Raw genomic sequence first — 22,063 nt, 5'->3', positions numbered from 1 at the left:
ACATTTTCTTGATTTTTCTAAGTTCATTTGAATTTCTTTCATTGAATAGTTCGATATGTATTATTTAAGAATTTTTTTGTTGTTGTTTAAAACTTCTATTGTACTTTATCTTTTGATAAAAATGTTAAATATGTTTTGATTTCGAATAAGAGAAATATTTTTAAAATTTCTGTATTGGATTATCGTGGATTAACTTGTCACAGTTACATTTCTTGATTTTTAAATTTTCATTTTTAAATTATTTATTTTAAATGAACGAGTTGGACTATTTCAGTAGTGTTTGGTTGTGGTTTACCTTGTCACAGTTACATTTTCTTGATTGGTCAAAGTTCGCTGCTATTTGTTTTTGTTAAAAAGCAGTGGTTGGACAATTTCAGAAATGGTTTCTTACGTTCTACATTGTCACAGTTAAATTTTCTTGATTATTCAAAGTTCATTTCGAATTTCTTTCCTTTAAAATCACGAGTTAGAAAATTTAATTAGTGTTTTGTTGTGGTGTACCTTGTCAAAGTTACATTATCTTGATTTTTAAAAGTTGATTTTGAATTTTTTTAGTTGAAATGGAAGAGTTTGAATATTTCAGTAGTGTTTGGTTGTGGTTTACCTTGTCACATCTACATTTTCTTGATTTTTCAAAGTTCATTTTTAATTTCTTTCGTTGAAATGCAAGAGTTGTACTATTTCAGTAGTGTTTAGTTGTGGTTTACCTTGTCACAGTTATATTTTCTTGATTGTTCAAAGTTCATTTTGAATTTCTTTCCTTGAAATGCAAGAGTTGGAATATTTCAGTAGTGTCTGCTTGTGGTTTACCCTGTCACAGTTACATTTTATTGATTTGTCAAAGTTCATTTTGAATCATTCAAGAAACGAGATTAAACACGTTTTTAAACTGCATTCTATTTGCATGCCTTTGCTTGGCACCTGTCCAATCGAGCGGTGATTCCCCTCTTGTTCCTATACATTGCAAAAAAAGTGACCAGTACGAACACTCCACATTTTCAACCAGACTGGTTTTTTTAGACAAACCCCCCCCAGAGATGACACACACACATAGACCCGAGACACACACAGACACGACACACAAACAGTCATAGTGAGAGAGATATCCAAAAAGTTGGGTTGACCTAGGTTCACTTAGAGTGGCGCGCCACTCTAAGTGAACCTAGGTCAACCCAACTTTTGGATATCTCTCTCACTATGACTCTGTTTGTGTGTCGTGTCTGTGCGTGTCTCGTTTCTATGTGTGTGTGTCATCTCTGTGGGTGTGTTGTCTAAAAAACCAGTCTGGTTGAAATGTGGAGTTTTCGTACTGCTCACTTTTGCAATGTGTAGGAACCAGCAGGGAATCCCACTCGTTTGGAAGGTGCCAAGAAAGGCATGCAAATAGTATGTAGTTTAAAAACGTGTTTAATCACGTTTCTTGAATGATTCAAAATGAACTTTGAAAAATCAAGAACATGTAACTGTGACAGGGTAAACCACAAGCAAACACTGCTGAAATATTCCAACTCTTGCAATGAAAATTTAAATGTGACAAGGTAAACCATAACCAAACACTACTGAAATATTCCATCTCTTGCATTTCAACGAAAGAAATTCAAAATGAACTTTGAAAAATCAGGAAAATGTACCTTTGACAAGGTAAACCATAACCAAACACTACTGAAATATACCAAATCTTGCATTACAACTAAAAAATTCAAAATGAACTTTGAAAAATCAAGAAAATGTAAGTGTGACAAGGTAAACAACAACGAAACAAGTATTATAATTTACGTATAGTTGATTTCTACGATAGCTATTCAATATTATCTTTGAATATTCATGAGAATGTATGTTTGACTTGTTTATCCTTAACAAGACACAACTGAAATAGTCCAACTCTTGTTTTTCAATGAATGAAATTCAAAATGAATTTTGAAAAATCATGAAAATGTAAGTGTGACAAGGTAAACCACAACCAAACACTACTGAAATATTCCAACTCTTGCATTTCAACGAAAGAAATTCAAAATGAACTTTGAAAAATCAAGAAAATGTAACTGTGACAAGGTAAACCACAACCAAACACTACTGAAATATTCCAACTCTTGCATTTCAACGAAAGAAATTCAAAATGAACTTTGAAAAATCAAGAAAATGTAACTTTGATAAGGTAAACCATAACCACACACCACTGAAATAGTCCAAGTCTTGAATTTAAAAGATATAATTTCGAAATTATCTTTTAAAAATAAATATATTGTATCTGCGAAAAGTTTATCCATAAGCAGACACCACTCAAATAGTCCAACTCTTGCATTTCAATGAAATAAATTCAAATGAACTTTGAAAAATCATGAAAATGTAACTCTGACAAGGTAAACCACAACCAAACACTACTGAAATATTCCAACTCTTGCATTTCAACGAAAGAAATTCAAAATGAACTTTGAAAAATCAAGAAAATGTAACTGTGACAAGGTAAACCACAACCAAACACTACTGAAATATTCCAACTCTTGCATTTCAACGAAAGAAATTCAAAATGAACTTTGAAAAATCAAGAAAATGTAACTGTGACAAGGTAAACCACAACCAAACACTACTGAAATATTCCAACTCTTGCATTTCAACGAAAGAAATTCAAAATGAACTTTGAAAAATCAAGAAAATTTAACTGTGACAAGGTAAACCACAACCAAACACTACTGAAATAGACCAACTCTTGCATTTCAGCGAAAGAAATTCAAAATGAACTTTGAAAAATAAAGAAAATTTAACTTTGACAAGTTAAACCAAAACAAAACGCTAATGTAGTATACAGAATCTTTAATATAAGATAAATATTAACTATTTAACAATTGAAAAATCTATAATAGTTACCTGAGCAATTGAAATAAACAAAAACAAAAAAATTAAAAATACAAACTAAAGCATTTCAGCGAAAGAAATTCAAAATGAACTTTGAAAAATCAAGAAAATGTAACTGTGACATAGTAAACCACAACCAAACACTGCTGAAATATTACAACTCTTGCATTTAAGCGAAAGAAATTCAAAACGAACTTTGAAAAATCAAGAAAATGTAACTGTGACAAGGTAAACCACAACCAAACGCTACTGAAATATTCAAACTCTTGCATTTCAACGAAAGAAATTCAAAATGAACTTTGAAAAATCAAGAAAATGTAACTGTGACAAGGTAAACCACAACCAAACACTACTGAAATATTCCAACTCTTGCATTTCAACGAAAGAAATTCAAAATGAACTTTGAAAAATCAAGAAAATGTAACTGTGACAAGGTAAACCACAACCAAACACTGCTGAAATATTCCAACTCTTGCATTTCAGCGAAAGAAATTCAAAATGAACTTAGAAAAATCAAGAAAATGTATCTGTTTCATTGTAAACCATAACCAAACATTACTGAAATATTCCAAATCTTGCATTATAACGATACAAATTCAAAATGAACTTTGAAAAATAAATAAAAATTAACTGTGACACTTTAAAAAACAACCATAGACACCATAAAGAATCCAAATCTTGCATTTCAACGAAAGAAAATTCAAACTGAACTTTGAAAAATCAAGAAAATGTAATTGTGACAAGCTAAACCACAACCAAACAGTACTGAAATATTCAAACTGTTGATTTTCAAATAAAGAAATACAAAATGAAATTTTAAAAATATATAAAATGTAAATTTTAAAAGGTAAACCACAACCATAATCTACTTAATTAGAACTTATAGTTATTTACAACAATGGAAATTCAAAATGAACATTGGAAAATCAATAGTAATTAACAGTGTAAAGTTAAAACACAACAACAGAAAACTGAAATATTACAACCCATGTTATTCTGCGAAAGAAATACAAAATAAAATTTAAACTGATAAGTGAATGTAACTGTGACAAGTTGAGTCACGACAAAACACTGCTACAATATTCCAACTCTTGCATTTCAACGAAAGAAATTCAAAATGAACTTTGAAAAATCAAGAAAATGTAACTGTGACAAGGTAAACCACAACCAAACACTACTGAAATATTCCAACTCTTGCATTTCAACGAAAGAAATTCAAAATGAACTTTGAAAAATCAAGAAAATGTAACTGTGACAAGGTAAACCACAACCAAACACTACTGAAATATTCCAACTCTTGGATTTCAGCGAAAGAAATTCAAAATGAACTTTGAAAAATCAAGAAAATGTAACTGTGACAAGGTAAACCACAACCAAACGCTACTGAAATATTCCAACTCTTGCATTTCAACGAAAGAAATTCAAAATGAACTTTGAAAAATCAAGAAAATGTAACTGTGACAAGGTAAACCACAACCACACGCTACTGATATAGTCCACGACTAGCGTGTCAACGAAAGAAATTCAAAATGAACTTTGAAAAATCAAGAAAACGTAACTGTGACAAGGTAAATCACAACCAAACACTACTGAACTATTCCAACTCTGGCATTTCAGCAAATGAAATTCAAAATGAACTTTGAAAAAAAAAGAAAATGTAGCTGTGACAAGGTAAACCACAACCAAACACTACTGAAATATTCCAACTCTTGCTTTTCAACGAAAGAAATTCAAAATGAACTTTGATAAATCAAGAAAATGTAATTGTGACAAGGTAAACCACAACCAAACACTAGTGAAATATTCCAACTCTTACATTTCAGCAAATGAAATTAATAATTAAATTTTAAGTATCAAGAAAATGTATCTTTTAAAAGTTAAAACACTACCAAAAACTCCTGAAATATTATAACTCTTGCATTTCGACGAAAGAAATTCAAAATAAACTATGAAAAATAAAGAAAATGTAACTGTGACAAGGTAAAACTGAGTCTCTCAATCCCCGTAAAGCTCTTTTAAAAGATGCAAAAACTACTTATTTAACACAAAAAATGTCGTTTTTAATGACCAACAAGTAAAGAAAAACCACACGGAATCAGACAACTGAGTCTCTCAATTCCATTAAATCTCTTTTAAAAGATACAAAACTACTTATTTAACACAAAAATTTCGTTTTTAATGCCAATCAAGTAAATAAAAACCACACGGAATCCAGCAACTGATTCTCTCAATCCCCGTTAAGCTCTTTTAAAAGATACAAAAACTACCTATTTAACACAAATATTTCGTTTTTAATGACCACTAAGTAAAGTAAAACCACACGGAATCCGGCAACTGAGTCTCTCAATCCCCGTAAAGCTATTTCAAAAGATACAAAAACTACTTATTTAACACAAAAATTTCGTTTTTAATGACCATCAAGTAAAGAAATACCACACGGAATCCGGCAACTGAGTCTCTCAATCCCTGTAAAGCTATTATAAAATATGAAACAACTTCTTATTTAACACAAATATTTCATTTTGAATGACCACCAAGTAAAGAAAAACAACACAGAATTAGGCAACTCAGTCTCTCAAGCCCTGTAGAGCTCTTTTAAAAGATACAAAACTACATATTTAACACATACAAAAAATAATTATTTAAAAAAAAAATTTCGTTTTTAATGACCATCACGTAAAGAAAAACCACACGGAATCAGGCAACTGAGTCTCTCAAACCCCGTAAATCTATTTTAAAAGATAAAAAAAATAATGATTTATCGAAAAAATTTATATTTTATTTACAACAAACTAAATGAAAACCACTCTTAATGAGTATAATGTTTATATAACACTATTTATATATATTTTAATATATACAAAAACTAATTATGTAAAACAAAATATTCGTTTTTAATGACCACCAAAAAAAGAAAAATCACACGAAATTAGGCAACTGAGTCTCTCACTCCCTGTAAAACTCTTTTAAAAGATACAAAAACTACTTATTTAAGACACAAAAATTTCGTTTTTAATGACTACAAATTAAAGAAAAATCACACGGAATCCGGCAACTGAGTCTCTCAATCCCCGTAAAGCTCTTTTAAAAGATAAAAAAACTACTTATTTAACACAAAAAGTTGGTTTTTAACGACTACCAAGTAAGCAAAAATCACATGGAAATCGGCAACTGAGTCTCAAACCTCGTAAAACACAAATAAAACATACAAAAACTCCATAATTAGAAAATAAATTTAGATTTTAATGACAATAAAGTAAAGAAAAATAACCCAGAATTCTGCAACAGACTCTCTCAATCACCTTAACGCTCTTTTAAAAGATACAACAAATGACCACCAATTAAAGAAAAATCACATGGAATCAGGCAACTGAGTCTCTCAAACACCTTAAATATCAATAAAAAGATAAACTAACTACAAAAAGAAAACAAATATTTCTATTTTAATTAGCCTAAACACAAGAAAAATAACACTCTATTATGCAACTTAGAATCACAATTACCGTGAATGTACTATAATAATTACAAAACGACTTATATAACACAAAAATTTCGTTTTTAATTCCCACCACGTAATGAAAAATCCTATTGACTAATACGAATGACGCCCTCAATCCACGTCCTTCTCAAAAATTAGTTACAAAACAAAATATATATAATAAAAAATTAGAATTTAATTAACACCAAGTAAAGGAAAACCACACGGAATTAGGCAACTGAGTCTCTCAAACCCCTTGAAGTTCTTTTAAAAGATAAAAAAACTACTTATTTAACACAAAAATTTCGTTTTTAATGACAATCAAGTAAAGAAAAATCACACGGAATTAGGCAACTGAGTCTCTCAAATCTCTTAAATATCTTTTAAAATATATAAAAAATAATTATTTAACTCAAATATTTCGATTTTTATGACCATCAATTATAGAAAAATCAAACGGAATTATGCAACTGAGTCTCTCAATCCCCTTAAAGCTCTTTTAAAAGATATAAAAAATACTTATTTTAACACAAAATACAAGCAAGCAAATAGCATGGGAATTCCTATACACGCAAGCAAATAAATGAGTTATTTTTACGTCACAATGTTTCAACTTAAAATCTTTCTAATTATAGCATCCCATTTCTCATACTTTAATTACCTGTTACGCTTTCTTAACCATCGGAAGTTTAACCAACGTAAATTAAGTTATAGACAATACTGGTTTAATCTCTTGACAAAGAGTGTAATGACCTGTTTACCTACCAGAAAAACCTGTTTGGTACGGGGGCGCCCCAGAAGTATAAGTTAACATACTACTAAAATAGAATTAATGAAGGCAAATAATTCATCGTCACAGGATCTAAAGGCATTGAGTATAGGGACAGGTAAATAATCTTACTAGAATTTTTCCATACACATTGTGTGTACCTTATTTCATTTAATAAGAATCCAGCTGTCGAAAAAAATAGAGCAGTAAAGTGAGGGTATCGTAGGTGGGCTAATTTTAAGATAAAATGAAAGGACACAATTAATGAGATAAGTTCATACTAATTTAGTCTTTCCTACTTTGAAAATATTTTAATATGGGAAAATTGGGCCCAGACAAGGATTCGGAAAACTTTTTTGGCGGTGTGTTAAAAAATAGCTAACGTGTGAACATTAGAGGGATGTTTGGTTTAATGCTACTTTTGTTCCAAAACAGTACCTTAGTGAATGCCATTTCAGCAACTCAAGTTCTAATAATATCAGTAGATAACAAATTATTTCTTAGCAATCCTTCGGAATTTTCGGCTATATCTTCAACAACTGTGGTGACCTGTTCTAGTTTACAATAGTATTCTTTTATTCTCACAATTTTTTTTTTGTTTTTTACTTGCGAAGTGATTAAACAATTTTTCAGAATAATTTATAACAAAAGTTACCGTTGGTAAACAGTTTTCTGTTGGTACCAATGCTAAGAGCGGAAACAAGGCTGGCAAAGGTAGCGTGAATGCGGCTGGTATGAAGAATTTAAGAGTTTATTCTATTTCCCAAAATTAATAGATGTTTAGCAATGTACGCAGGTACATCTTCATTCGCCATTTCTATCGTATCTTTATAATTTGTCGGCATACTCGTTACAAAAGTATTCCATCACCACAGAGAACTTCCAAAGTAATTTTGGTAAACATTATTAGGGGATCTTCAATGTGTAAACAGTTCGAAAACCTGAGTAGAGGCTAGATTAAAACAAATAAACCATACAATCTCTAACTGATTGTTAAGCAAAACCTTTGTATTCAATGTACTACAGCATAAATAATATGCATCCGTCGGCAAAGATTTTAATCAAGGCTGTGAGTACAACAGAGAACTTCCCAAGCTGTCAAATTCTTCAACTACACTTTTTTTTAGGTGATTTTTAATCTTTTCCAAGCAGGTAAGCTAGAATGTTTTAACTAACTACTCTTTCCTGCAGTTTAGAAACAAAATTCTGCTCCGTTCGATCGAAAAAAAAATAACTTTACACTTTTTAAGGATGTTAGTTTCACTAAATCCGAACATTTATACTTCCGACACAAAACAAGAGAAGTAAAATGATATTTGTAGGATTTCCGGGAAAAGAGGTATCGGCTTTTCGTTTTCTGTCTTTTAGTCAGATCTCTTATCAAAGTCATACAAGTTATGGCAAGACCACCCAGTCAATCCTGAATAGTTTGGCCACACAAGCTATTAAAGTTTATAATGGAAGAGATAGCGAAATTCTTTAGGGTAGCGATTCCCCTTAAATGTATTGCACTTCTTCTTCCTTCTTTTTGCAACACATACACTGAAATTATACCCTTACATGTGAAAATAGAGGTAATTGGGTAATGAGATACTTACGCTGAATATCATAATACTTTGCTTCTTCAATTAACAAATCAATATCTTTTGTATCCAGAGGTAGAAATAGTTTTCTATTTCTCAAGTAGTTGAGAATATGCCGAAAAGCCTTGCCATCTCTGTCAATAAAATAATGTTGCTTTAGGCTATCTAACACTATGGGTATGGTGCCATTAAACATTTTGGCAAGTTTTGACTCTGGGAACCTAAAATAAAATCAAAATAAAGCAATAGTGAAAAAACAAACAAAAATACATTTGACCTTGCAAACTGATGCATGAAGTTAAAAAAAATCAAATGCCGAGCTTGAAACGCCTGGGGCTTTATTGCTATTTCGATGAACATGAATAAATAAATGTATAAGCTTCTCGTTTGAACGCCTTTTATCACCTGATTCAAAGAGCATAAAAACTGCGGTCCCGAAAATATTCGTATTTTGTGCAAATCATCCAAATATTTTGTTTAATTTACGGTTTACAGGGGATTTTGACGAGCCCCCCCTCTGAAATAAATTCCAGCGTACGTGATTCCAATAGGGAGAATAAATGTAAATAAAGAGACAACACATAGTATGCTTCTAACATCACAATGGCGAAGGGGAAAAATTTCAAAGAACTGGATATATAATGAGTAGAAAAACTAAAAATACTAGTGTATTAGGAATCTCCACTCACTCCTTTTCCGACAGGAAAGATATTTCTTGCTTATCTTGTCCTTGACTGGATCATGCTAAATTGCAAACATTTACAGAAGTCGGTAGTTCTTAAAGAACTTCTTGAAGGTTCTTATGAAAGGGATATCATGTAATCAGAAACAGGATTGTATATATATAGGGCAGCAATTTCCCAGGAAGGGCTAGTGTATTAACTTGAACCTTTCAGACCATTTTAAGGGGGATGTTGATCTAACTCAAGGGAACTGTGTGGATACTACTACTACTACAATAGGAACAACTACTACAGCTACTATTACAACTATTATTGTATAATTATACATTGTGATATCTATAAATTGTCTTATAGTTTTCGTTGAATTTATCCATTGCAGCCTATATGCGTAGTTAACTTAAAAAAGAACTTATTCCAAAAGCGATTTTTTCCAAATAAAAGAAAGACCTACATTAAACCAACGAAAATCAGAAATAAAACCAAGTAATAATTCAAGCTTACAATGAACAGAAATCACTACCAACGAAAAAAGAAGATCCCGACTGAACTGAAATTATAGTTGTTTTCAGTCAGGTTTGCAGTTAAATACACCTGAAACGAACAAAAATTACCATAAACGGAAGTAAAGCTAGCGCCACCAATGCCCTAAAGCTAAAGGCCAGAGAGTCTATTGCACTTTACTTCAAACAATTTTCGTTTCGGGCAGTGTGGTTTCATTTGTAAAAATTTCAACAATATCAAAAAAAGAAAACAATTCCCATACTAATCAATATTACTGAAAAGAATTGACAAATGCAGACAGACCGTTCAAAATATAATAATGTTCATTCCCGAAAATATCGGCAATTATGGATTTATTAACGTTAAAATGTTTAACGAGAAAATATTTGAAAATGTTTGTTAATGAAATGTTTGTTACTCCTGTTTGCCATCATTTTTGTTGCTTTTAGTTGATTAGCCATTGTAGTTACTGCTCATTTTGTATCTCATTTATTCATTGACAATGATTTCTGTTCATTTTGACGTTTAATTATTACTTGCCTTTATTTCTGCTCGTCCTTGGTTTAAGGTAGCTCTTTACTTTTTTTGTAAAATGTTCTTTTTTGGAGAAGTTTTCTTTAAGTTAGTTTCTGCTCGTTTTCAATTGAAATTGTTTTTATTAATGGTAATTTAAAAGAATATTTGCTAAGTTTCTGTCTGTTTTTCTGCTCAAGAATTAACATTGTGGCTTGCTAATTATATTTTGAACCCAATTTTGTGGCAAATTTTAATAATAGTTTTGCTATTGAGTTTTCGACTGATTGGGAGGGGGAATATTATTCAAATGAATAAATTGTAAATCTGCATGATTTTTGGCCTCTACAGGGCTGAAGCAATTCTAACCCCAATCCTTTTACAACCATGAATATAAACGGATGTTTATCGATCATTTTGTTAGAAGAATCTTATTTTGTTATATTTCGTTTTAAAAACTTTTTCCTTATGTAATTGTATTTTCAGTTCATTTATTAAAAAGACTTCTGCTCTGTTGTTTGGAAAATAAGAATTATAGTAGACCGCCAAGAATCGTGTCTTGGTTCTGAAACTTTAATTGAGGTTTTTCCATGGTCTAAAATTTTAAACAGAGCAGCATAAGAAAACAGAATATTTCACACAAAGAATCAAAACAACCACATTTTTTCCATTATGCCTGTGCCACATTATAGTCAAACTTGTCGATAAAATCAAAATTACGCACGACTACAGCGCCAATTACGTTCGCCGTTCGTAATTTCTCGAGTTGAATATTGTTCAACTTTCAAACATAAATTTCTTGACTGACCAATCAGAGTCAAGGTTTAAGGCATAATTTTTATAACTAGAATAGATGGAAACTTAGAACAGCGGTTTTTCTATCTGGGAGAGAAATATGACAAAAATTAAGAATACTTAGTATCAGTAGAGAACGATTTGACACAAATTACTGTTGGTGCAAACTCTTTTAAACTAATTTCTTGCAATTTTAATTTTTTAAGTGTGACGCTAAAATCAAGAAAATTGCCTTGTCATTCATGATATTTGGCTTTCTTTATCGATAGATGTGACTATAATGTGAAACGGGCATTAGTGTTTTCTTCATTCAGTGTCTTTTGAATCAATTCAACATCCCCTTGAACTCCCCCTGAAAGTTTCAACTTATCACCCTAAGTTTCTAATGAGATATTGCAGATATGCAATTTGACGACCTAGATACACTTAAATTCTTTTGATTTAGTACAATATTCCGCTGAACATTCACTGAAAGTTTCAACTTAATAAACTTAGTTGTCCCTGATATATTGGAGATAGGCTCTTTCAGCGACCTGAATGCACATAGTTTGTATTGATTCAGTTGAATACACTCTAAAAGTTTCAACTTAGTACTATTAGTCAGTTTTATGATATTGTGGATACCCCCTTTGGACACCTTGGATGCACAGAGTGTTATTTGGTTTTGCTCAACACCCCTTTCAACTGTTCCTGAAAGTTTCAACTTAATACCCTTAGCTGTACCTGAGATATTGGAGATGCGTCTTTTTGACAACGTAGACATACATAGTGTCTGTGATTCGGTTCTAAATCCCTTTCAACACTCCCTAAAAGTTTCAATTTAATCCCTGAGCCATTCCTGAGTGACTCCAAATACACCTTTCGACAACCTAGATGAGCATAGTGTATTTGGATTTAGCCCAGCATCCCCATAACACGCCCTAAAAATTTCAACTTAATACCTTGATCGCTTCTGAGATATCGTAAATACGTACTTTTGACAGCTTGGATCGACATACTGTGTTTTGATCAAGTTCAACAACCATTTCAACACCCCCTGAAACTTTCATCTTGATATCATTAGTCTTTCGTGAGATATCGCAGATACACCCTTTTGACAACTTGGATGCACACAGCGTCTTTTGATTTGGTTCAACATAACCTTAAAGGTTAGCTTAATGCCCTTAGTAATTGCTGAGATATTGCAGAAACGTTCATTTGACAACCTGGATGCCTATAGGATCTATTGCTTTTGTGCAACACCCCCTTCAAGATATTCTCTATTGATCAGTTCAACATACCCTTTAACAGCTCCTGAAAGTATCAACTTATTATTTTCGGCTGTTCATGGGATTCCACAAATACACTTATCTGACAACCTGGATTCTTTTGATTTGATTCAACATGCCCTGAAAGTTTTAACCACAGTTTATAGAATTAGCAGTATGATCATTCCCTATCTCACCCATTATAAAAACCCGGACCGGGGTGCGAGTGCTCCAGAGAACGTTTTTGCAGATATAAACATAAGCGGCATCAGATCTTTTCACGGGTAGACAAGTTAGATTTCTCTTGGACACGAAACTTGGCTTCAACGTTGGAACACTAATTTTGAAGAAACTAATTTTAAATTAATTTATTCCAATACATACATGAAAATCGGTAGTTAGTAGTGTAATGTTATTATTAGATGCTTTTAGGAATTAAAAATAGGTTTCGAAGTCTCAAGTTGGTTTCAAAAGCATTTTGAGAAAGTTTCTGCCAAAATACGTGTTCCAGGGTAATTGGACCGCTGATGGCAGATCAAATGAGAGGAGCTGTTTGTACACGCCAATATATATATATATATATATATATATATATATATATATATATATATATATATATATATATATATATATATATATACACTACGAAAACTTTACGAAAAAGAAAGTTTTTTGTAAAGAAAAGTAAAGGCCATATTAAACTTAAGATCAGTAGAAATAAAATTTTCTGAAAGTCCCCTAAGAATTTTACGAAAAACACTTCTTAACAGACGTTTGGTATTTTCTTGGATAGGGCTATTATGGCAACTTTTACCACAGCAACCAATAATTAGAACCCAAGTCCTAAAATTGGTCTCAATCAGGAACCCTTATCGCTATCTAAATTCACGTGCAAAGATTTTCAAACAGAGGTGTTTATTGTTTAAAGTTCAGAAAAGGTCTGCCCATTTCATACGAAAACATTAATTTAAAATGACAGTAGTATTATCTATAAAATATATATTATAAATATCACGACGTGAAAAAAAAAATGATAAATAATCTAGCGGTAGATTCAGAGGGGGGCGAGGGGTGCCCCCTTTTTGTAGTCTAAAGTGGCGTAATTTAGCTAATTAACGCAAGTTTGAGTTAATTAAACTTATTCATAACTTAAGTTTATCGGATCAACCCCTTTTGCGCCCCCCCCCCCTAAAAAAATCCTGGATCTGCCCCTGAAACCATCACACCTACTCCACCACTTATTAGAAGAAGAAACAATTCCTTATTTTCACAAATTTCATCCACCCCCCGCCCCCTAATTTATAAAATCCTAAATAGGCCGATCAGTTGAGTCCACTGTATATAAATAATAGATTAATTAATAATTTTTATATAAATTAAGTCATACCTGTGAGATGGGACACTTGCAAACAACTTGGCTGGCTCACCAAGTTTTTTTCTGCTTTCGCAATTACGAATAATGCACTTTGTAACCATTTCTCATTGATTGACAAAAACCCACTAACCTGCTAATGCAGAAATAAGTGGGTGGAGCTTTTTGTTCGCACCGAGAATGAAGACCAGAAATGATCTGCGATAAACTTACTGGATAATTCTATAAACTGTGGTTTTAACTTAATGATTTACGCCATTCCTGGGATATTGCAGACACACCCTTTTGAGAACCTGGATGCACATAGGGCTTTTTATTTAGTGCAATATCCTCACGACGTTCCCTTTAAGTTTAAAATTAATATTTTTAGAAGTTCCTGAGATATTGCACACACCCTTTTGATAGCCTTGACCCACCTAGTTCTTTTGATTCATTTCAACATCCTCTTCAGCATTCCCTATAAGCTTCAATGTGATATCTTCAGCCTTTCTGAGATGTTGCAGATACAACCTTTTGACAACATGGATGTACATAATGCTTTATGATTTGGTTCAACACCCCCCTCGTTATGCCCTAAAATTTTCAACTCAATGTCCTTAGTCGTTCTTGAGATATTGTAGATACGCCCTTTTGAAAACCTGGATACACATAGAATTTTGATTTAGTTCTATATCCCCTTCAATAGATCCTGAACGTTTCAACTTGATCCCCTTAGGCTTTTAGGACATCCAGGATTAAATATACGCCCTTTTCCAATAATAAAACTTATATGTAAACATTGGATAGCTTGTGAAATTTACAGCCCTTGCCCCCAGGACTGTGGGGACCATGTCATCCCTGGAGGCATATTAGTTCTTTCGACTATTGTGTCTTCTGATTATTTTGATTGGATGTATTTGAGGGGTTGAGGGAGGAACAGCTAAAAAGGACCTAGAAGAGAGGCAACTAAACCTCTAGTCACTTTTCCATGCGAAGTGGCTTGGATAAAAAAAGACAGAAAAAAAAAGGAATACTTTAAGCCACAATAATACATCCTTACTTAGGCAGCGCTAGCAGCCTTGGTACCTTGATACGATAAGTTACCAGAATTATCTGAACTTGGATTTTCTTCCCAAAACAGACAAAAAAAAACAAAAAAAAACATTCAAATATAGTAATTTGTCATATCACAAATATTTTATCATATGTTTTCTATTTTTATTTATTTTCAAAATAAGCAGCAATTCTTAGAAAGATTAAATGTGATGTTTGAAAATAAGAACAGAATTTATAAAAGAGAAATAAATACAATGTTTCGTGCAAACCTTCAAAAGACAAGTTTTCGCATGCCCACGTGTAAAAATAGGATCAATTCAAAGAGGTTAAGAGCTACAAATCTAAAAAAAAAAAAACTGTATTCGCCCAAACATTTACCAAAAAAAATACTATTTTGATTTAGAAATACAGTACTTCTTAATCACAGAAATGCTATACTACAAAAAAAAAAAAACATTCACATAAAAAAGAAAAAAATGGACAAGTATCAAGCAAACAAGGCAAAAGTAATAACTAGAAAATAAGATAATTGTTACTATTCTTTAAAAAAATTTCAGTGACACCATCAAGTCAACTCTGGTCCCAAACCCAAGTATAGCAATGAGTGCAGAAGATTTAAAAGAGTTGCTCAAGCATGCCACTCAAAAACCAAAATGAAAATACTAAAAGAAACATGAAAAACTGAGATTTAGCTAATTTTTGTAATCAAATTTTACCGTTTGCCAAGGCTTATAATTACACTCTCGCTGACTAAACCTTAACAAAATTCAAATAATTACAGCTTGAATTGCGGCTGAACTAGCCCTGGATCTAACTTTCACTATAAATGGGTCTGGAACTAGATAATTCCCAAAATTAGAGTTAGCTATGTACATTTATTAGTAAAATCTCATTTTGAAGGACCCTTAATCAGCGTCGTTACTAGCCAGAATGTTTAGGGGGAGCAAGAGATTTTGCCGACTGGCTGGTTATTTTTACCGACTGATTTGTCAAAAATTAGCATAATGTCCGTTTCGAATACAATAAGTAAAATCACTGCAAGAGTCGGTAAAACCACTGCATTTAACAACCGAGATTCAGATTTCGGTACATATCATGTCACTATTTAATGCTGTTTATTTAACCACATGGAAAAATGTGGCAAAATATTTAAAATCAGGGCAGGAGTCGGTAAAACTGCTGCGTTTACCGACCAAGTTCAAAATTTATGTAGATGAGACGTCAGTATTTTCGTGGTCTTTATTGAACCGAACAAATAAATTTAGCGGCGCCGGAAAAACCGTGGCGCTTACTTGACGGCCCTGCCCTTAATCAATTAGGTCTTTTTGTTTTAGAAAAAAAGTCTAATATTTTGTCCGCAAGAGGGTACCGTATAACCTCAAAATATGGTTTGAACTCTAAAATTGAAAATCCTCTATATAATATATTCTACATATTAAATGTTTATTCATTTATAACATATAGACAACATTAAAAGGCCTGGAGAGGACGAGGCTGGTAAATAGGAATCCATTTCGAGGGGGGGGGGGGGGTAAAGCAGATAAAAATAGCGAACTTGAGGATTTTTTTTTGAAAATGAGAAGAGGAATCTTGGATTCCCGGGAGGGTGATATGTTCAAAAACAACTAAATAAAAATCAGACTATGTTTTAATGTATTCAACCGTTAATTATGCAAAATTGCAGTGAAATTTTTGACCACTAATATAAAAGCAATTTAAAAGCAAGGTGAAGGCTCTCAAGTGCGTCTTCCCTAGAGGAAAAACTTGGGAATACCTCGTTTTATTAAGTCCCGAGGCGAATGTCGCATTTTATCGTCAACTGCCCTGAGGATACAACTAAGGGATAAAAGGAATTCCTCCAGGACGATCATTATCTTGGATGCAATCTCGACCGAAGAATCCCAAGGCAATGCCCGGGTCCTTAATTACTGTTGAAGTAACCCATTTTTAAATGAGCTATCTTTCGAAGCGACAGCACGTTCTAGTAGTTCAAGGAAATTGCCTTTGGCCATAGGAACTTTTCTTGCTGATGGTACAAGTACGATTTTCTATCCTATCTTCTGAATTAGTTTCTAGTATTTTAGCATTTTTCCATGAGAAACAACCTACTTTTTAATATACATTTATATATATATATATATATATATATATATATATATATATATATATATATATATATATATATATATATATATATATATATATATATATATATATATATATATATATATATATATATATATATATATATAAGCCGTAACTACGAAAAAGCAAATGTTTGAAACCGTGAAAATTTAGCAATTGGGTTCGTCTTAGGTTCGACCGATAGCCTTTTACACAGCAACAGGATGGCGTCTCATTTTGATAATCTCCTAGTCTCGCTATTTTTGACGAGTGAGCTTGCGATTTTTGATCAGTAAGCTTTTAGAAACAGCACCAAACGTCACAACATTGGAGCCAGCGCTCCCATTAAATCTGAATTTTTGGGTAAATAAACATTCTTTTTCTTACTTTTCTCTTCAATTACTTTATAGTTTTTAATGGACGTCAGGTTTCAGATAGATTGAAAGCATGGCTTTTTATAGATATAAAAATTTTGACAATAGATTCCCCCCTATTTTCGATGGATAAAAATCAACGAAAATACCAGAAATCCAAGACAATTTCAACTGCTCCTGTTACATTTTTTTTGTCCTGGATTCTGGCATTTTTATTATGTTTTTTTATCCGTTGGGGAGAGGGAGGCAACCTATAGTCAAAAATTATATTTCTATAAAAAGCCATGCTTCCTTTTTATCTGAAAGCGAACATCCGCTGAAAACCATAGAAGAAAAGAGAAAAAAACTGAGTATGTTTATTTAAATTACATGTAAACATACCTTTTATTCTTGGGCTATAAATCAGAGGCAACGCTATAGCGTTGCCTATAGTATAGGCCATACGGCTCCAATGTTTTATTATTTATTACTATATTTTTTCCCCAGAGGCACTTCATATGGAAAAGGTCGTCATAGAAACTTCAAAGGGGGCTAATTCTAGTTCACTTTTTAAGAGCCAAAAGAGATTAGATGACACCTAGCCCCCCCCCCCTCTACGCTCTTTTTTCCTCAAACCCATCCGATAAGAACTTTGAGATAGGTTTTTTTTAAATAGTTTAAAGACCATTAACGAAAAATCAGGGGCCAACACAGCCCCCTAGGGCCCGAGGACAGGCGTTGTAAGTTATGCCCTGGGGGAATATATGGTTATTATTGAAGGGATGCTCGTAAAAAATTCAGAGATTCGTCATTTGATTGGAAATTGAAAGTTCTAGTTAAGTTTTTTAGAGTCAAAATATATTGGAGGGCAACTAGCCCCCCGACGCCCCTTTTTCCCCAAATGCATCCAATAAAAATTTTGAGATAGCCATTAAGTTAAAAATTTCTCGAAAGTCAGATAATAAAAACTCAGGTGTCGTCACAACCCGCCAGGGCTCGGGGGCAGGCGTTGTAAGTTATGCCCTGGAGCATATATTGTCCATATGAAAGGGATTCTTGTATAAACTTCATAAAGGGCTCATTTGATTGGATATTGAAAGTTCGAGCTCACTTTTTAATAGTCAAAAGAGATCCGAGGGAAGCTATCCCCCCCCCCCCCACTCCTTTTTCAAAACCCATCTGATGAAAATTTTGAGATAGACATCTTGTTAAAAAAAATAGTTCAAATGTCGGATAAGAAAAACTCTGGTGTCAATAGAACACCCCAGGGCACAAGGGAAGGCGTTCTACGTTATGCCCTAAGGGCATGTATGGTTCTTATGAAAGGGATGCTTGTACAAACTTCATAGAGGACCCATTTGAATGGAAATTGGAAGTTCTAGTTCAAGTTTTAAGAGTCAAGAGAGTTTAACTAGCCCCCCCCCACGCGCTTTTTCCCCAAACCCGTCCGCTAAAACTTTTGAGATAGCCAGTGTTTTGGAAATTGTTAAAAAATTGGATAACAAAAACGCCCCCAAGAGCCCGGGGGATAGGCGTTGTAAGTGTTGTCCTGGGGGCGTATATGGTTCTTATGAAAGGGATGCTCGTATAAACTTCAGAGGGGGCTCATTTGATTGGAAATTGACAATTCTAGTTCAAATTTTAAGATTCAAAATATATCCGAGAGCAACTAGCCCCCCCCCCCCCCACACACACACACACTCTTTTTCCCCCAAGCCCATCCGATAAAATTTTTATAATAGCCTTTTCATTAAAAATAGTTCAAAGGTCAGATAAGAAAAATTCATGTGTCGACGGAACCCGCAAGGGTCCGGAGGCAGGCGTTATGAGTAATGCTCAAGGGGCATATATATATCTTATGGAAGGGATGCTCGTATAAACTTCAAAGGGGGATCATTTGATTGGAAATTGAAAGTTCTAGTTCAAATTTTAAGATTCAAAAGATATCCGAGGGCAACTAGCCCCCCCCCCCCCACACACTCTTATTTCCCCAAGCCCATCCGATAAAATTTTTATAATAGCCATTTCATTAAAAATAGTTCAAAGGTCAGATAAGAAAAATTCATGTGTCGACGGAACCCGCCAGGGTCCGGAGGCAGGCGTTATGAGTAATGCTCTAGGGGCATATATAGTCTTATGGAAGGGATGCTCGTATAAACTTTGGAGAGGGTTTATTCGATATGAAATTTAATTTTATTGTCAATCTTTTAAAATACAAGAGAGATCAAAGAGCAACTAGCCCCCCTCCCTCCTCCACACTCTAACTGTATTAGATAAAATTTTTAGATAGGCGTTCTGTTAATAACAGTTGAAAGTTCAGATAACAAAAACTCCGTATTCCCTTCCATAACAAGGGATGCTCGTATAAAATTCCTAGAGGGCTCATTTGATTGGAAATCGAGAGATCTAGTGTCCTTTTAAAGAGTCAAAAGTGATCAAAGGGCAACTGCCCCCCCCCAAGCCCCTTTTTCCCAAATACATCTGATTAAAAATTTGAGGTAGTCATTTTGTTAAAAATAGTTCAAAGATCATATAACAAACACTCCTTTACGTATGGTCACTTCGTTAAAAATAGTCAAAATATATTGGAGGGCAACTAGCCCCCCGACGCCCCTTTTTCCCCAAATGCATCCAAAAACATACAACAAGTAATGATTTAAATGAATAAATAGATCTTAAAGTAATGCTTAGATTGAATATGAATATCAAGCTTAAAATAAAAAAAAATATTTTCCTAACGAAGTATAAATGAAACTTAAAACGAACAGAAATTAAATAAAAAATCAATAAAAACAAACATACAATAGATATTAATGTAAATTAATAAATAAACCTTAAAACGAGTGAAACTTAAATTGAATATGCAAATCAAGCTTGAAACGAACAATAATCACCACAAATAAGAGTTTGGGTATGACCTCCTTCTCTCTCTGTAAAAGCCTAAAACCTACTGCGTCATTGGTGCTTTACTGAGAACTATATGTATATTGAACAGTATTGGAAAGTATAAACAACATCAAACTGAATATTTGAAATACACTGCTATTAATTGTTGAAAGATCCATCAGTTCAAGATCGTATTTCACAATAATTGTGTTTTTATTTTCAATGCTGCAAGAACTGGAAAAGAAAATATTTTTAATATAATTCGTTTTCAGTTAAGCACAAATGACGCAGTAGGCTGTTTGTTTTTATTTACAGTTAGGAAAGGAGGCAGTATCCAAACACTTTTTTGTGGGGAAACTATATTCGTCTTTAACAACTTTAAAAAGATCTAATAAATTAAACTGAATATTTGACGCATAATGATATTAATTACTGAAAGCTCATTAGTTCAAAATGTTACTATAATTTTAATGTTTATTTTCAATATTAAGTACAAAAAAAATATTTGTCATAAAATTGGTTTTCAGTAAAGCGCTAATGACGCAATAGGTTTTAGACTTTTACAGAGAGAGAAGGAGGTCATACCCAAAGTCTTGTTTGTGGTGATTTTTGTTCGTTTCAACCTTAATTTGCATATTCAATTTAAGTTTCACTCATTTAAAGATTTATGTACTAACTTATATGATTACCTATTCTTAATATGCTTTAAGGTATGGTTTGCGAAAGTTCTAATCTCTACTAGTGTCATTGCTGCATCAACAAGAAAATATTTCTTTTGTTTTATCCTTCGCTCTTAAGTTCAATCTAAGCAATACCCAGTTAGTTATCAATTTTTCCTTTTATAATATTGATTGTTGTATGTTTTTGCTTTGATTGTTTTTTTAATTTCTGTTCGTTTTGGGTTTCATTTGTTCCTTAATAGTAATTTTTGGTCGTTTTTAGTTTGAATTTTAAAATTTATTTTTATATGATGAGCTTAAGTTTAAAATTGCGTTTAATTTTATTTTAAAAATTATTTTTTGAAGTTTTTTTTTTTAATTAATAACATAGAAATGACTAAACTTACTGTCAAAACCAGTATACTTGTATCTATGAAAAGCCAAGCTTTTATTGTACCTAAATTCGAAAACCCCATTGAGAACTATAAAGAGCTTGAGCAGAAAAGTAAGAAAAAAGCATGTCCATTTACAAAAAAAAAGATGAAAATTTTCATCTTCCCAGTGTACAAGCGCACCGATGAAAAATATTTAAAGCGGGTGGTTACTTTTTCAAAACGAGCATGAGATGTGTGGACCACATTTGCCACATTTGCCGCGCAGATCATAGCAACTTCATATCAAGACATAATTATACACCAAGCCTGGAACCCCCCCCTCCAGGACCGGGGCAGGCGTTGTAAGTATTGTTCTGGGGGCATATATGGTTCTTATGGAAGGTATGCTCGTATAAACTTCAGAGAGAGTTCATTTGAATGGAAATTAAAAGTTGTAGTTCATTTTCTCAGAGTGAAAAAAGATCCAAAGGCAACTAGCCCCTCTCGCCCTCCACGTCTTTGGGTGTACTGGATGGATAAACCCATCCGATAAAAATTTCAGGTGACCATTTTGTTAAAAATAGTTCAACCATAAAAAATTAAAACTCCAGGGTCGACAAAACCCCTCAGTACCCAGGGATAGGCTTTGTAAGATATACTCTGGGGATATATATGGTTCTTATAGAAGTGATACTCGTATAAACTTCAAAGAGGGCTCATTTGATTGAAAATAGAAAGTTCTAGTTCACTTTTAAAGAGTACATCCAAAGAGACCGAAGTTTAATCTAGTCCCCCCACACCCTTTTTCTCCAAACTCATCCGATAAAAAATTTGAGAT

The 22,063-nt window shown here is 32.9% G+C and overlaps 1 protein-coding gene across 1 annotated transcript in view; it reads right to left on the bottom strand.

Moving 5' to 3' along the window:
- The window catches only part of twz (BTB/POZ domain-containing protein twz), an 84,507-nt gene that overhangs the window by 47,270 nt on the left and 15,174 nt on the right, over positions 1 to 22,063 (bottom strand). Inside the window, exon 3 of the mRNA XM_089098969.1 lies at positions 8,661 to 8,904. Within this exon, the coding sequence (XP_088955095.1) occupies positions 8,661 to 8,904 (244 nt within the window). The remainder of the gene's footprint in view (positions 1 to 8,660; positions 8,905 to 22,063) is intronic.

The sequence above is a fragment of the Artemia sp. Qi Xiang Cuo genome, chromosome 13 (assembly GCF_049724085.1).
Source record: "Artemia sp. Qi Xiang Cuo chromosome 13, ASM4972408v1, whole genome shotgun sequence".
Lineage (NCBI taxonomy): Eukaryota > Metazoa > Arthropoda > Branchiopoda > Anostraca > Artemiidae > Artemia > Artemia sp. Qi Xiang Cuo.
Note: the sequence above shows the minus strand (reverse complement) of the source record. Positions and strands in the feature narration are given on the sequence as shown.